At 35.7% G+C, this 18738-nt stretch overlaps 2 protein-coding genes across 2 annotated transcripts; both read right to left on the reverse strand.

Annotated features, from left to right (window-relative positions):
- Window positions 1-2923: 2923 nt before the first annotated feature.
- On the reverse strand, window positions 2924-3987 carry LOC149253110 (uncharacterized). Its single transcript, XM_089454373.1, has 3 exons — window positions 3910-3987; window positions 3420-3723; window positions 2924-3183 (listed from the first exon to the last, which is right to left on the reverse strand). Exons 1-3 carry the CDS (start codon window positions 3985-3987, stop codon window positions 2924-2926), a joined length of 642 nt encoding a protein of 213 aa, XP_089310499.1.
- Window positions 3988-4170: 183 nt separating this feature from the next.
- Window positions 4171-6723, reverse strand: LOC149253111 (uncharacterized). The gene is made up of 2 exons (XM_089454374.1): window positions 5236-6723; window positions 4171-5067 (listed from the first exon to the last, which is right to left on the reverse strand). Exons 1-2 carry the CDS (start codon window positions 6721-6723, stop codon window positions 4171-4173), a joined length of 2385 nt encoding a protein of 794 aa, XP_089310500.1.
- Between the last annotated feature and the right edge of the window lie 12015 nt (window positions 6724-18738).

The following is an 18738-nucleotide window of genomic DNA, read 5'->3' on the forward strand; positions in this document are numbered from 1 at the left end:
CCTCCTCGATGATCCAGCACATACCTTCCGGGAGAGGGTCCCATGAGGCTTTGTCCTTCTCTGGCGGAGGTGCTGCCTGAGTCGATGGCGGAGGTGCTGCCTGAGTCGAAGGTGGAATGTCAGCATGCTCTGGGCGGACCTCTGGAAAACCCTCAGCGTCCCCAGAGCTTCCAGCTTGGTGCGGCTTTGTGCTGGGCTGTTCCTCGCCCTCTTCCATCGATTCTTCAAGAAAAAGGACCGAGACATGGGCGTTGATGCGAGAATTTCCCTGAGAATTGCTGAAGGAGAAGACTGCGGTTCCAAACGCAGGTAGCGGAGCTGAACCCGAATCTAGATTGCTGGTGTCCAGGAAGTGGCTCGACTGGATTGGATTAGCCTCGGCAACTTGGTGGCATAGACATCTACAGCAGCGGGAGGGGGGAGTTGCCACTGAGGGGCGAGAGGACCCGCCTCTGCTAGTGCCTCGACGGCTGAGGAGGCGCTGTCGGGGCTTGACCATGTTTCCACTGTTAGCAGGAAAACGAAACAGAGCAGGATAAGAGGAGTCAGAGAAATTGAGACCTGAAACCACCCTCTCAGACCTGAAACCACTGTCAATTGCCAAAGGGGCGACGTGAGCTCCAGCTCTGTGAGCCGTCGACCATAAGCCCACTCCCGAAATCTGAACTCGACCCAACACATGACATTCCCATGCCTCACCATTCTTATGCTCCTCTGCTCTTCCTCGAGCTCCACAAGCCATAACTGCACTCTGAATGCTCGATTAAACCCGGACGGAGCAGTGAATTGCCGTCCCTTATCGCCCCTGCACCCACGCTTGAGCTCCATGACAGCGGATCGCAGTTAATGCGCGTCTTATGCTTGGGGCTGCCCATGGTGACCATGTGGCACCACCTTCTCCGCTGTCGTGTCACCCGCATCCGGGGAGGCAGCATCTCTTTATCTGGTATAATGGCCGATGTTCCTGTGAGGAGATTATGATCCTTATCTGCTCCTATGTTAGCTAAGAGGTCAGCGACCTTGTTTCCTTCTCTTTTTGTATGGATGAAGGTGATGGCCCTGTTGCTGCGGAGAGCTTGTTCAATGGCTTCTAGTCTGGCTGCGAGTCTCCAGCTGTTTGTGATTTTTTTCGCTTGTGAGCCATTCTGCAGTCTCTTGGCCATGTTTATTAGAATCTGGGAGTCTCCTTCCACAATCAAGGGTTGAAGATTGAGGTTCCAAGCGAGAAGGAGTCCTTGCCATAGTCCTTCAATCTCCGCCGAGTTGTTGGTGTCCCAACCCAAGGATCCGAAGTATATCTGCAGGGGAGTGCCTTCGTGATTCCTAAGGATACCTCCAAAACCTGCCTTTCCAGGGTTACCTTTGGAAGCCCCGTCAAAGTTGAGCTTATAAGAGTGTTTAGGAGGGGCGATCCAAGAGCCTCTGATTGTACTGCTGCTTGTGGAGGAGCTGTTCTTGTGTTGGGTCTGAGGTAGGAGCAATTGCCAGTTGCTTAGAATGCCTTTTTCGACATCTAGGGATGGAAGATCTTTCGGGGTCCAAGAGTGGAGCAGCAGCGTCTCATTGAGGTTCCCACATAGTCTGGTCCATATGTCTTCAATCCTTGAGCTTTGATTTTTGAATATACGTTTATTCCTTTCCTTCCATATCCCCCATAAGATGAGTCCAGGGAGCAGGTTCCACAAGCAGTTGAGAAGCTCGCTCTTGTAAGGATTCTGCGGCCAATGTCTTAGGGAGTCGGTTATATCGTTCTTTGTTCTGCATCTTTTTTGACATCTGAAGCTAGCCTTTTCCCATAGTAGATTGGCTAGGGGCAGGAGTCCAAGAGGTGTTGGAGCGTTTCCTCATTTTGATTGCAATTGGGGCACATCGATGGACCATGAAAATTTCTTCTTCTTAGTTTGTCCCAAGTGAGGATTCTTTTGTGACTAACCAGCCATAGGAAGTAAGAGACTTTGGGCCAGGAACCAAGACCCCATATTTTGCTCCAGATTGGATCAGAGGGGTTATTGCTGTTGCAAACTATCTTGTAGGCTTCTGAAGTGGAAAAGTCACCTTTTGGTCGGTATCCCCATCTTAGGATGTCATTGCCTTCGTCGTGTCTGATTCTTCTTTTTCCAAGCTCCTTCTCCAATTCCCCTATATCCTGAAGGTTTGTGAAGTTGATTAACTGATTACCCTGTTTCCATTTCCTGAATCCGTGCTCCGTTTCTTGCATCCAGAAGTGATGGATCTTTTCTTGCTGCTGCTCCAGCCTTACAAGATCCAGAGGAGAATGAAGAATGTGGGTAAGCTTTGGCTGCTGGTTCCATGCATCTGTCCAAAATCTAGCCGTTTTGCCATCCCTGACCTCCCAAAAACTGTGCTGCTGAATTAGCTGGAAGTGCTGTTTGCCCGCGTTCCAAATTAGCGATCCTTTTTCCATGGGGGTAAACCGGACGAGCTCCTCCTGAGGTCGATTATTAGCATATTTAGCTGTCCAAATTTTTGCCCGGGGTTTTTCCGGATTGGTGATCCAATGCCACCATATTTTGGCACTCATGATGGAATTACTATGCTCCGGGTCTCTTAGACCAATACCCCCTTTATCTTTTGGTTGACAAACTGTGGGCCATTTGACTAATGCCCATTTGCGATTAGTTGCCGAACCTCCCCATAGAAAGCTACGCTGAATATTCCTGATACTTTTTAAGACCCATTTGGGTGCAGCAAGGATTGAAAAAAGGTACAGGGGTATTGCCTGAAGAACTGACTTAATGAGCACAACCCGGCTGGCCAGGTTGAGAGATCTGTGCGTCCAAAGATTGAGACGAGACTCAAGCTTCTCAATGAGAGTACGCCAAGAGGAGTGCTTTATAGTTGAGGCAGTGAGGGGGGCTCCTAGGTATTTAGAGGGAAGGGAGGTCGTGGGAAAGCCAAGGATTCAGGTAACTGCCGATTTAACAGGAGGAGGCGTGTGAAAGAAGAATATCTGCGATTTGGTACAGTTAACATCAGTTCCAGACGCTTCAGCAAAGTCATTGAGCAGGGATTTGAGGCAAGCGGCTTCCTGGACCAAGGGGTATCCAAACAAAATGGTGTCATCAACAAATTGCTGATGAGATGTGGCAGGGCTATTGTGAACTGAAAGACCTTTGAGGAGGCCGGATTGGAGAGCTTGCTTAATGTGACGGCCGAGCCCTTCTGCCATCAGAACAAAGAGGAAGGGGGATAGGGGATCCCCTTGCCTAATTCCTCTTGATGGCTTGAAGGGCGGGAAGGGATTCCATTTACAAGGATGGAGAATTGAGTGGAATTAATTAAGTTCATGATCCAGCGAATCCACATAGTGCTAAAACCAAAAGCCTTTAGCATTTGCTGAATGAAAGTCCAGCTTAGTTTATCAAAAGCCTTAGAAAGATCTAACTTAAGAAGCATACCTGCCTGTTCTGATTGTTTGAGGGAGTGTATAATCTCGTGCGTGAGGAGTATACCGTCCATGATCTGTCTTCCTTCCACGTAACCTGACTGTTCCGGAGATATGAGCAGCGGGTGCAGTGGCTTCAGCCGGTTGGCCACCACTTTGGATATGACTTTGTAGATGACATTACAAAGTGCAATCGGCCTGAATTTGTCGGGATTTATTGAGTCCTCCTCTTTGGGGATGAGGGCAATGAAGGTGGTATTGAGAGAAGGTAGCATCCAGTGGAGAGCTCTCGATTCTTCAACGATTTGCCAGACTTCCTATTTTATCAACTCCCAGAAGGTGTGAAAGAACGTAGTGGTAAATCCATCCGGTCCGGGGGCTTTCCATTCCTTAAGCTAGGACATTGCCTCATCCAGCTCTTGAGGCTGAATCGGTCAGAGGAGAAGCTCATTGCGTTCCTCCGTAATGATCCTTGGCACATTGTTGGTGATTCTTTCAATTGCCTGACGTCTGTCTCCTTCCGGCTCTTGAAGGATCTGGTTGAAGTGATTGCGAAATTCTTCCTCGATTTCCTCATGCATTTCTACCTTCACCCCTCCTTGCTTTTGGATAAACGAGATGTTATTGTGCATTCTTCTCTGAATGGTGGTTCTGTGGAAGAATTTGGTGTTGCGTTCTCCCTCCTTCAACCATCTTATTCTGGATTTTTGCTTCCAGTAGACTTCCTCCTGCTTCTGCCTTTCCTCGATCTGTCTGTGGATACGTCATTCCTGTTCCAAGGTCCCTTCAGTGTGTCCCTCTGTGGATATTCTTTTTTGGAGATCCATCAGTTCCCGATTGAGATCTTGCTGCGCTTTGAAAATATCTCCAAAGGTTTCTCTGTTCCAGCGTTTTAGGTGGTTTTTAAGGAACCAGAGCTTCTGTTGGAATTTATACATCTTTGACCCGTCTGGGGGAATAAAAGATGTCCATGTGGTTTTGACAAAGTCTTTGAACTCAGGATGCGTGAGCCAGAATCCTTCGAAGCGGAAGGGTCTTCGAGTCTGATCGCCAGGTCGTTGCCATTGGAGGACTATCGGCCAATGGTCCGAGCCGGTATGTGGAAGAATTGCAGCTGTGATGTCACCTCCAAGGTGGATCGCATTATCTGAGATGAGGAAGCGATCTAGTTTGGATGCGATTTGGTGTTTTCCCGCTCTGCGACTGCTCCATGTGAAGGTACCATTGCAAAAAGGCAGGTCTATGAGGGAGGCGTTTTGAATGAAGTTATTGAAATGGATGTCTTCTTGTTCCATTCTATGTCTCCCCCCAATCTTCTCCTCTACCTTGGTGATCATATTAAAATCCCCTCCGATGATCCAGAGTGGGTGCCTCCTGTTATTGTTCAATGCCTCTATGGTGTCTAGAAGCGCAATTTTGCTCCCTGTATCCTGCGGGAAATAAACATTTGAGAGATTTCCATGGACGTTCGTACCCAAAATGTGGAAGGCTGCCTGTATGAGGTGATGAGAAGTGTGGAAATCTGAGAGATTTAATGCTTGAGTATTCCATGCAATGGCCAGCCCCCCTGACGCTCCAGATGCATCGACTGCTACTGAACGACATCCTGGCCAAGCTTTTGTGAGAATGCCACCTAGAGTAGATCCATTACATTTGGTTTCCTGGAGTAAGCATATTTGCGGCTTTTCCATTTTAATCATGTTTTTTAACATTCTAAGTTTCCCTGGGCTATTGAGCCCTCTTAAGTTCCATGATACCAGCTTCATGGTTCAACTATTTGCAGAGGGTTTATAGTACTTTGTCAATTTCGCATACCTGCCTGAGTCTACCAGGAGTTTCCCAATCTCGATCGTTCTCTGTAGATCTGTTCTTCGTCCTCTCTTTTTGGTTTCTTTTGGGGGATGGCTTCCATCCCACTGGCTTCCTGGTTGAATCCCTAGTTGCTGCTGCTGGTAAGCTCTCGAGATAACCACCTCCAGCTTGCTGAGTTGGGTTTCAGTTATGCTATCATATGCTTTCGTTTTGCATGCTAGTTCCAGTTCCAGAATGTCTAGGCCATGCAGGTCTATGCTTTCTGGTTCTTCTTCCATCGGTTGCATCTGGTTGCCTTCTGCCCCTTTTATCTCTGAGCTAGAGGGAGGGTCTAGCTTTCCATCAATTTCCATATCCTTTTCTTTCTCTGTTGGTTCTTTCCTGTCTCCTGAGGGGAAATCATGGAGGATTATGGGGGATTGGCGTTTGGGGGAAGAAGCTGGGGGAGGGGGGCGGGGGGGGGGGGGGGCGGAGGATGAGGGATGGGAAGGGTTAGACTCAGAGATAGGGGGAAGATCATCAGAGGATTGAGCCAGGATTTCGAAACTGTTCTTAGAAGCTTGGCCAAAAGTGCTGTTTTGCTGGGGCTTGAGCCCATTAGAAGGTTTCTTGTGCGCTCGTCTACGGCTTGGGGCTTTGGTGAAGCCATCCTGGGAAGCAGAAGCCAAAGGATCAGGTGAGGTGGCTTTGGTGTTCAGGGGACAGTCACGGAAAAGATGCCCAAGAGCATGGCATCTTCGGCACCGGAAGGGTACATGCTCATAGTCCAAGGGTTGAGTCCACTCTTCGTCACGGTGGGAGAGACTTACCGATTCTGGTAATGCTTCATTCAGTCGCATGAAGACGCAGATGCGAGCGTAGGAAATGAATCTGCGCAGCTTGGTCTCTTCTGCAGTCCTGATGTACTCCCCTAGCCCATTTCCTATGTTCTTGAGTACGTCCTCGTCCCAATATTCATCTGGAAGACCATACATTCTGATCCAGACTGGCGCCCATGTGAGATCTTCCTTATCCGGATTGAATCTCGGTATCCAATCTCTCATATACAAGCCCGCAGCGTTGAAGAAGTGAGGCCCTGTTCCCAGTACCCTGAGTTTGTCCTCAATACAGTAAAAAATAACTGTGAAGAAGCCCTTCGGCCCTAGCTGCAGGGTGACGTCTCCTTTTGGCTTCCATTTCGCTGCGATCCACCCGTATAAGGCTCTTTCCGTGGGCCAAAACCCTATAAACTTCCCAATAATGGCGTGATCCCTCATGAACTCGATTCGTGCATCTATCTTGTCTCCAGGTAGCTCTATTCGTGGCCTTTCTGTGGCTATTGGCTTGCATGTTGTTGAGGATACTTTTGGTGTTTCCTCCGGATTTTTCCCTCTGTCTTGAGTGACGCTGGCTGGGTCCTTTCGTGCTCCTGTTTTCTTGTTTCCTTGCTGCTGCTTGTTCCCGTTGTTCAAGATCTCCCTGTCAACCGATCCGAATAGGAACGCCTGCTCCGGATCATGCTGCATTGGGGAGGGCTCTGACGCCCCCCCCCCCCCCCCCGAGTATTTTCCATAGAGCCGCTCTAATGCTCTGCCGTTCTGCTACGCGCCAGTGGATGTGGTCTGGTTTGTGAGCAGGGCCAGAGCTGTACTGTCTGCGCCGTTGATGCTTTCGCAGAAACCCTAATCGCTACGGCTGCCCAGAGCTCCCCTCAACATTGCCTCTAAAATTAGCTTAAAATCCTAGATGCTTTGATTTTAACATACATGTTGATTTCTAATACTATTTGATTGCTTGCACTAGATGCATTGATTTCAGTGTAGATGTTGATTTTTAATGATATTTTATTGTTTGCACTAGATGCATTGGTTTTAGTGTAGATGTTGATTTCTAATCCTATTTGATTGCTTGCACTAGATGTGTTTATTTTAGTGTATATATTTTCTAATTCTATTTGATTTCTTATACCATATGCATTGATTTCATTGTAGATGGTGATTTATAATCCTATTTGATTGCTTGCAATAGATGCACTGATTTCAATGTAGATGTTGATTTCTAATGCTTTTTTATTTCTTGCATTAGATGCATTGATTTCAGTGTAAATGTGATTTCTAGTCCTATTTGATTGCTTGCACTAGAAGCATTGATTTCAATGTAAATGCGATTTCTAGTCCTATTTGATTGCTTGCACTAGATGCATTGATTTTAGTGTAGATGTTTTCTAATTCTATTTTATTGCTTGCACTAGATGCATTGATTTCAATGTATATGTTAATTTTGAATTATATTTGATTACTTGCACTAGATGTATTGATTTCAATGTAGATATTTATTTTTTATTATATTTGATTGCTTGCACTAGATGCATTTATTTTTTTGTAGATGTTGATTTCTAATCCTATTTGAATGCTTGCATTAGATTTATTGATTTCAGTGTAGATGTTTTTTTCTAATCATACTTGATTTCTTGCATTAGATGCATTGATTTTAGTGTAGATGTTGATTTTTTATTTAATTTAACTGGATGTATGATGTTAGATTAATTTTAAAGTGATTAGATTAATAATGTGATTGATTTTAGTGTAAGCACAAAAACATTATTGACACTGTGCATTGATTTTTGTGTTATAGTAATTCAACCTATTAATATTGGAGAGCAAGAGAGAAAAGGTAAGATATCTACTACAATAGCTCGAGTTAAAGATTTGAATGGTTTACGATTTCAACTACACTTTCCGTATTATCGATATGAAAATATGGAAAAACTAATAGGGGTGACAATAAGAATAGTAGAAGAAAATAGGTAAGACTAATCACAACAAAGACTATTTGTAATTGAATACATTATTATTCTGTAGCATATCTTCCAGATACATCACATTCAGTTTGTTTATAGTCGACGTTTCGAACCAGCAACGATGGTTCATCATCAGGATGTGAAAAATTGTTGAAAGACTAATCTCATTTTTAAATAAATAGAGATGTGTGAGATGTTAGCTGATAGTTATAATTTTACTTGTTTTATTATGTTTTGTTAATTTTGATTGTATTTGTGAAATATAAGGTTTTATTAATTAATTATTATTATTTATTTAGGGTTATGGTTATATTATTTTGATTAATTTCGTAATTATCTAAATTAATTATTTAATTTAATTATTTTTAATTAAATTTCTTTTAATGAATTCTTGATTTTAATTATTCTAATTCCATTTTTTTTTAAATTTATTTATTAATTATATTAATTCTAATTATTTGTTATAGTTAATTCATTTTATTATTATTATTATTTTTATTATCACTCTTATTTTGTATTTGTATTAATTTAATTATGTGGAATAATTAGAATAAATTTTTAAGTTTTTATTGTAATTATGGTTATATGAATTGGATTAGTATTATTATTCATATTTTTTGTCATTTAACATTATTACGTTGTAACTTTGCATTAAAATTTTTTATTTCATCATTTTTCATAATTAAATTTATTAACAATATCTATCATCCCAACGGATTGAGGTAACTTAACAAATTTAAAATTAAAACTACTCTTCAAGATATATTTAGTAATACCTTGAGGGAAACTATTAATAATTAATTAGTTATAAAAGATTGTGATACCTAAAATTAAATGAAATAGAAGTGCAATATCAAACCTCTTGCAAGCTATTGACAAAGTTGTCTTCCTTCTTCAACAACAACTAATTACTAATAGACAATTACATACACATATATAAATATAACACAAAAAATGTAACATTCACAAACATTACCATCCAAATCCAAAGACATAAACATAGAAACCACTTAAAGCATCCAAACACAGACAAAGAACATTGTCAGGGAAAGAAAACATAATGTAAATTTCAAACTATGAAGTTTATTTCAAACATATACATAATAATGATAATCGAAAAATATGACATTGTTTCCCTCAGTTGGAACCAACCTAGATCCATATAACTCTGGATCTATCATGCGCCGAGAGGGATTGAATCCCTCGAGATGCAAACCTTCCCTCAAATTCTACACTCCAAAAGGAAGGTTTGCACCTCGAGGGATTTGATACCTCTCAAAGCATGATAGATCTAGAGTTAGATAGATATGGGTTTGTTATTTTCCAAGCATTAGGGGATTTTTGAGGTCTAAAATGGGCCTCCTAAGAAAAATGTACAACCAAAATTAAATTTATAAGAACCAATAGGATTCAAGATGATGATTTCAACCATGGGGGATGATTCACCATTTTTGGAGTAAAAAAGTAAAAAGATTTAAAAAAATAAAATAATAAAACTACTTTTTCAACTCGTATTTTCAACTTATCTCCCTAATTTTTTACTCAAATTTTGAGTGGGAGTATTTTTTGGATGCAAAATTTAATTCCTCATCTAAGGAGTACCCATATTACATATTTTCGATGGACCCTACTACACGAAAAATGAGAAATACATGAAAAAACATGATTGCAATCACATTTTTCATATATTTCTCACTTTTCATGTAGCATGGTCCATCAAAACTATGAAACATGGGTAATCCTTGGATGAGAAATCAAATTTTGCATCTAACGAGTGTTTCGCTCGAAATTTGATTAAACTCATATGAAGATAAGTTGAAAAAACAATTTTGTCTTTTTTCCCTCTAAAATATGATGATGTAAGCTAGTCTTATTTTATTATTTCCATTATTATTTTATAATTCCTTAGGAGGCCCATTTTAGACCTCAAAAATCCACTAATGAATCTATTTAACATGGATTCATTTTAAAACATTATTTTCAAAACTTTAATATAAACATTTCACTCATACGCCTTTTATGAACTTACTCATTACTTTGTCTCTTTTGACCCAGAAAGGTGAGAGGACATGAGACGTGTGATTTATAGTTACTTCTCTTCAATCGAAAGAAGGTGAAAGGATACTAAAGCTATGAACTCTGGTTGTACATGGTTCCAACACACTTTACCAATATTTATTTTTCCTTTGAATCTACTCATCTTATTTTCATTTGCTATGGTTTGGTAATTATTATGATTAATATATAACTATATTTTTTATATGATTAAATTTTTATCATTTTCAACTATAAAGAATATTTTAGTCTTTTTTATTGAAATTTTGAAATCTTAGTTGTACTCATTTATAATTTCAATTTTCGTTTTTAAATTTTATAAATAAAAAATTATTTATTTATTAGCAGGAAAAAAATCTATTGATTAAGTGACTAATGGTTAAGAGTATCGTTTTCTCCTAAGAGGTCACATGTTCAAAACCAAAGGGGTAGAGTATGTATGCCTTCATAGACTTAGTAGTCAAATCACTACGAGAAGATGGGTCCCTTGTTCCACAAACAAGGGGTCTCATACACCAATTTGGTGTCTAGATTGTAAGTTACCTTAAAATTGGATAATAATAATGAAAATCAGAAAAATAAAAATACGGGAAGTGTATTTGAAAAAGAATGATAAGAAATCGTATGAGAGAATCCTTATTCACAAGGAAAGTAAATTGGGCTATGCGAGTGATTTTACATGAAACTCAAACAAACATGACAACTTATAATGTGTCATACACTTCAAAAAAAAATCTCACGATGGTGATTAAAATTGGATAATAATAATACAATTCAGAAAAAGAAAAATAAAGGAATCATCTTTGAAAAAGAAATATAAATTCAGATGAGAGAATTGTTATTCACAAAGGAAAGTAAATTGGGCTATATGAGTGATTTGACATGAAACTCAAACAAACCTAAAAATTTACAATGTGTCATCCACTTCAAAAAAAAATCTCACGATGGTGAGTAAGTGCAGTTGGCTCTCACTCCATCCAAGATAACATTGAGAAAAAATGCAGAGGAGTACAAAACAATTCCACTCTCAAATCTATAGCGGCTCACCCTTCCATAGAGATACGACTAAATTTTATGGTGAATTTTATGCTTTGTACGTTGTTGTCTGTTCTCAAATTCTTCCAAAAATACTTCAAGAAGAATACTGCCAATCCCCCGCTTCACCCAAACGAGGCTTTGGAGGGCATCATATAGCCATCTTCCAAACCCCTTAATAACGAAAGTTGCTCTTTTTTTTTCAATACGAAAAAAACACTTTCCTTTCATTAAAAAAAGAGAGTACATTCTCTTAGATTCCATACAAAATTTCCCTGTCTCAAATAGAATCTCTTTTCCACACATTTTTACAAAGTTTTCAATAATACCCAAACCAAAATCATGTTTTTCATATTCTGCCTATGATATCTATTCAAGAGTATCTATGATCTATTTATCCACAAAATTGGTATTCAGTTCCCTAACAATATTGTTAGCAACAATACACTAGCATATTAGGGAACAACCTACTACTACAAAATGTTGTGATTAATTCCTAATTGGTATTGAAGCACCCTACATTCAAGAGATTGTCTTGAACATAAGCCGCAGAGGGTGAAAATGTGAAGTTGGGTTACACTTTTTGCCCTTTTTTGAGAAAAAATATTATTTTTAGAAGTTCTTCAACTTTCGGCAAGTGAAAGCAATTTTTCTGTTTAGAATAATTTCATTTTACAATAAAAAGAAAACTTGTCAAAATTTTTATGAGATTTCTACTACTTATTTTTTAGAATTTTTTTAATTCACATTTGATATGTCAACTTAGCAATTGTTTCATTGTGTGTTCTTTGAAAATCAAAGGATTCATAACTCGTCATGTTTTTTAGCAATAGTGTATTCTTTATTAACTTGGTGTTTTTGAAAACAAAATGTGTTGCAAAAATTCAGACAGATTCTACTTCAATATTGTTATATTTACGAAACCAATTGATGCACATCATAATTACTAGAATTTTTTGAATTGAACCAATACGAAAATATGACAGATTTTGAAGATGTTTAGCTCAGTGTCAAGATTCTCAACATATTAGTTATATACTAAAAATCTAAAAAATACCAATTATAGAAGACATGCTAATGTAATGAACCATAAATTTTTCATATTTTTTTATAGTGTATTTTGGAAGATACAAATTTTCGATTTCGCTGAATCATAATGACTTTTAGAATCTTTTTGCACATTTTTTTAGAAAATTAATTAAAATTAGAAAATTTCTATGAAATTCCATAAAATTTATATCTATTGAAAGTATATTCAATTCTACAAATGTTGGTATTGGTTCTAAATATAAATTCACCAATTTTGATGGAGTTTAAGCATTCCAAAGCTGGAAAAAGGTGACGAAAGCTGAGTTGACGAAAAGTTGTAGGTTAAAACAGTTCGACCAAACTAAAACCACATTCAACTGAACTTGTATTTATTGTCGACGCCTGTTAAAATAAACGGAAAAACAATTCCGCAAAATTACTTTAAAAGTTCGGCTGAATTATTTTTAAAAGATTTTCCGAAATTGTGTCGATATTTTCCGTCAGTCACAAAACTGAAACGATGCAACCCTCTGAAGAAAATGTTTTGCCCAAACGATATAAATAAATGGAGCCGAAACATTATTTTTGCACTCTTTCCTCATTTGGAGTGAACATTTAAGCTACACCTTATGGGTTGAATTTTTAAAGGAAATGTTTTGGGCTTAATTTTTAAAGTAAGTCTTTTGGGATGAATTTTTAAAATGAGAATTTTTAGCTTAATTTTGCAAGTAAGTCTTTTGGGCTGAATTTTTTAAGTGAGAGTTTTTAACTTAATTTTTAAAGTAAGTCTTTTAGGCTGAATTTTTAAAGTGAGATTTTTTAGCTTAGTTTTTAAAGTAAGTCTTTTGGGCTTAATTTTTAAAGTGATTTTTTGTGTTGAATTTTTAATGTGAGATTTTTAGCTTAACTTTTAAAGTTAGTCTTTTGGGCCTAAATTTTAAAGTGAATTTTTGTGCTGAATTTTTAAAGTGATTTTTTTTTAAAGTAATTTTCTTTAGTTAAATTTTTAAAGTGAGTTCTTTTTAAAGTAAGTCTTTTGTGTTGAATTTTTAAAGTGATTTTTTTTGTCTAAATTTTGAAAGTGAGTTTTTTTGCAAGATTTTGAAATTGATTTTTTTGGGTTGGATTTTAAAAGTCTACATACATTGAATTATCATGGGAAATCAAAGAAATTGCAAGAGAAAATATAATCAAACAAGAGAGATTGAGTCTCGTAGAGAATACGAGAGAAACTATTACAAAAGAAAGAAGGAAGAGCTCGTAAATATTGAAAGGCCAAATTAATCTCAACTAGAAGTTGAAGCAGGTATGTAAATGTAAATATTTTAAATGATATTTAAAATTTAACTAATGTATTGTGAAATTTAATTTTTATTTGATGAACTATTTTGAAAAATATTTTGCAATGTAGACAAAGAGAGATATTCCTCATAACATTGATGATTAGATTGAAAATATTGAAAGACAATGAAAAAAATAATGAACCAATGATTAATGATGTTGGTGAAGACGTTGAAAGAGTATGTAAATGTAAACATTTTAAATGATATTTAAAATTTAACTAATGTATTGTGAAATTTAATTTTTATTTGATGAACTATTTTGAAAAAATATTTTGCAATGTAAACAGAGAGAGATATTCCTCATAACATTGATGATGAGATTGAAAATATTGAAAGACAGTGAAAAAAGTAATGAACCAATGATTAATGATGTTGGTGAAGACGTTGAAAGAGATTTAAGTGAAGAAGTTGAATCACCATCAAGTGTGTGTATATATATATATATATATATATATATATATATATATATATATAATGTGTATTATTGAAATTATACATATTTTTTAATTTTATTATTTAGTGAATATTTATAGACATTTACATTTAATTTTCATATGTACAGATGAAATTATGAAATGCTAGAAAATGTTGACACTGACATATAGGTAGATAAAAAAGCTAACCATGTTATACGATATCGTGTTGAGGTTGTTATTGAGAATTTTTTCAAAGATGAAAGTGTGACATATCAAGCTCAAATTTTGAGAGGTCTCTTAACATGAAAGAAATTAAAAGACGTTACAACTCTATTGGGTATTCGAAAATCAACGAAAGATAAAAAAGTGAAGGAAAATGTGATTCAAAATATAAATAGTGCTCCTAAAAAATTTGGAAGATCTAGAAAGAAAAACGATGTAGATGCATGTAGAACAATACAAATGGCAGTGGTTTCATCAAGTAATAAAGAAAATCATTTAGTAAAATATATATTAGGGACCTCACGAAAAACATTGAAAAACATAGGAAATTTCGATTGCAAATAGATGTAAATGATAAGCTCGCTTATTGGGCAGTTATTTGTAGGTAACCATACAAATATAGACTTGGAGAAGATGTTAAAAAAATAATATATGAAAGTTGGATGAAAAGGTCATTTGTTTCACCAAAAGAAAATGATGTGATGCAGTGAAGAATAGCACAAAATCAGTACGAAGAACATGCAAAACATATCTTGGACACCACTCAGATAGATTTGTTCAATAAGTTCATAGAAGAGAATTGTGGAATTAATGTCTCATTCAATACTTTTGGGCAAAAAAAACCATGGTATGTTAAATCTATCATTGTACACGACACTTTTTGTTGTCGTTATCATGTGGAATTTCAATTATATTATGACACCTTCCTTAATTTTGGTAAAACATTTTGGAAAAATTCACCTCCTCCTTCCACTATCCATGGTTTCATATCCGAAATTCTATGTACAAGAAAAATTCATGAATTATTTTACCAAAAGAAATGTGTTGGTGGTAAAAAATGTGATTATTGTGGAAATTTGACTTTATTTCACAACAAATATTCTATTGATATAAATGATCAATCATTGTCTAACCTAAAAGTGAAATGGAAGAGATATGAATATACCCATACATCAATTAGTGCAAAGAATAGTACAAGTGCTAAAAGGATTGATTTACAAGAAGAAGAAATTCCTATGATAGAATTTTTGAAGAAATTAAAGATAAAAATTTATATGCACACCAAGAATTCGTATAGAGCTTGATCACAGGACCTAAAATTCAAAAAATCCCGTGAAAAATTTCCACCAGGGACTATTTTGTCAATAGTTGATTTTGCAGAAAATTACACATTTGTTGCAAAAAATGAAATACAGAGTGAATATTATCATTCTTATCAAGTCTCTATTCTTGTCCATATTCTATATAGACATGCTGAACAAAATGTTGATGATATAGAAAGCACTAGTGAGAATCGACATGTTCTTAAAGAATATCACTTTTATATCAACGATGATCATACAAATGATACACATTTTGTACAACATTGTTTTGATAAGATTTATGACTCATTGAAACATCGTGGAATAAAATTAAATGAACATTAGATATGGCCAGATGGATGCACAAGTCAATTCAAATCTTCATGATCATTCTTTTGATTGTGTCATCTTCATAATAAAACCCACATTAAACATTGTTGGAATTTCTTTGAGACTGGTCATGGAAAAGGAGGACATGATGGTGTAGGGGCATGTATAAAATGAGCACTTTGAAGATTTCAAATGGACCACTCTACAAATAGACTTGTCTCAGCTAGAGTAGTTATTCAATGGTGCATTGTTGCACTAAGCTATCAGGCTAACCCATCAAGGGAGGTACGAAGGTATGTACATACATATAAATTAACTTGTATATAGGTTTAATATATGATATTTTTTATTAATTTTCTAATTTTAAACATTTATAAGTTATATAATTTAAACAATATGAGGATGATTATCTCTAATATATAAATTGTATTTTAAATAACATATTTAAATTCTTGTTTAAATTTACTATAGTTTTTTTGGCATATTGGATTCGAAGATGTAGATAGATCGATTACATATGAAGCTGAAATAATAAAAGGGACTAAAAAATTGCATTCAATTAAAACAAGGATTACTGAAGTACGTTTGCATCTGATAAAAGAAAATATTCTTTTTTTTTTTTCCTATTTGCATAAAAGACACACAATATAATGGCGTTTGTGAAAACAATATGTATGCAAAATGTTGGCAACATACAAAACTAAATACAAAGGGAAAAATGTCAATTGCAGGCTTCAAAGAGATAGAATCAAAGGAGACTATAGTATCATCTAAAGGTGATCGAGTTTCTGATCTTGTTAGAGAAGGTAACATTTCAATTGATTTCAAAAGATATATGTGTGTGTGTGTGTTTTATGTTTTTAATCAATGCATATAAGTATCTAGATAATAGTTAAAATATAGAGATTTAGAAATAGACAATAAAATCAAGTCCATATTGATATTTAGTTAATTTCATGTAAATTATGATATGAATTTACACTTGTTTTATTATGCAGATGTTTTTGTTGTAGTTGCACTCATTAACAACATAGAAAATACCAAGTATTATTTGATGCGATGCACTGAACGAAAGATGAATTTGTTATAAGACTATGATGATAATGGTTTTGTGTATGAAAGAGGTTCTATTATACTGAAAGACTATTTTTTCCATGAAACTCCCCAAACTGAGAGTAATGTTTACTTTCAAGACTATCAACCGGATGTCATAAGTTGTCAATATAGTCACTTGGTGTGTGCAATGTGCATAAAGTTGATAGAAGTTCAATAAAAAAAAACAATTGAAAGTTAAAAAACGGAGAATGTTAAAAGTTGACCATGAATGGATCATTGAAGATGGCATTCCGATAGAATTTTTTAAATTGATCTGCCCAACAATTTCTTCTACTTGAATTCATCTTTGAGAACTTACAATTCAAGTACATTGTTAGCATTTCTTTTTGTGCACGCTTAAGTTGTACATTCTTAAGAATGTGATGATGTGAAAACGATACTCATTTGGTCTTGTATTGAGTTACAAAGTTTTATTTATACTGCATGTTATGTAGAGATGTATTGAGGATTTACTTCTCTATTAATTTGTGATGTATACTGTGCTGTTACTGCTATGTTACTTTGTGATTGTGGTTGGTTGAGGCGAGCATTGTTACTTCTCTGTTAATTTTTTATTATGGTTGGTTGAGCCATTTACTAACATGATAGGAATGATTGAATGAAAAATGTACCAACTAAATGCTAATATACTTTCATTTCTATATATACATGAACTCAAATTATATGTAAAACATTAAAAGCATCAAACCATGGACGCATCATGCAAATTGTGGGCCATGTTTTATAATGCTATTTTATCTAACTTATGTTTGTGCATTCAAACAACTTTATATTAAAAGTTAACTATCAATCAACATCCATAGTAGCCTTTCTATACATGAATACAAAATGTACATACCATTTTTTATAATGCAATTTTAAGTTATCATTGTTTTAGACATCTAAACCGAATTATAAGACTCATTCAAACGCAAAATGTAGACCTCACATTTTGTAATTTGCAATTTTAATAGATTCATTTTAAATAACTTGAAAAACAACTTCAAACAAAACCTAAGAATCATATACTAACATTATAGGAATGATTGAATGCAAATTGTACCAACTAAATGGAAATATGTAAAGCCTTAGAAGCATCAAACCATGCATGCATCAGGTAAATTGTGGGCCATGTTTTATAATGCAATTTTATCTAACTTATGTTTGGGCATTCAAACAATATTTGTGCATTCAAACAAATTTATATTAAAAGTTATCTATCAACTAGCGTCCATAGTAGCCTTTTTATACATGAATGTAAAATGTACATACCATATTTTATAATGCAATTTTTAGTTATCATTGTTTTAGACATCTACATTGAATTATAAGATTCATTCAAATGCAAAATGTTGACCTCACATTTTGTAATGTGCAATTTTAATAGATTCATTTTAAATAAGTCAAGACAAGACAACTTTAAACAAAACCTAGGAATCATCTACTAACATTGTAGGAATGATTGAATGCAAAATGTACCAACTAAATGAAAATATAGAAAACCTTTAAAATCATCAAACCATGCATGCATCATGAAAATTGTGGGCCATGTTTTATAATGCAATTTTATATAACTTATGTTTGTTCTTTCAAACAACTTTATATTAAAAGTTGATTATCAACTGACATCCATAGTAGCCTTTCTATACATGAATGAAAAATGTACATACCATATTTTATAATGAAATTTTAAGTTATCATTGTTTTAGACATTTACACCGAATTATAAGATTCATTCAAATGCAAAATGTAGATTTTATGCAACTAGCTCACAAAATAGAAGAAAGTGATAGATCAACGACTTAAAATGTAGCCTATTCGAGGGGGAAACCTCCTTTACATTACACAAATGAATAATTCTTGGATGATACAAATGAAAAGACCTCCTTTTTATATATAGGATTTTAAGGGGTCATAATATAATCAGAGCTGACATAACAATAATAATGTAAGGACACAACAATAACAATACTGGGCTTTTATGGGGCACAAAAATAACAATATGGGGACAACACGGGCACAAAAATAACAATAAGGGGTATAATGAAAATAATAACAAGGGAATACACTAGTATTATAGGGACCTAACATGCCCCTCTCCTTTAAAAAAGTGTTGTGCTCAACGTTTGAGTAG

Source organism: Pinus tabuliformis, chromosome 7, assembly GCF_031772625.1.
Source record: "Pinus tabuliformis cultivar Carrire ecotype Pingquan chromosome 7, CPIR1, whole genome shotgun sequence".
NCBI lineage: Eukaryota > Viridiplantae > Streptophyta > Pinopsida > Pinales > Pinaceae > Pinus > Pinus tabuliformis.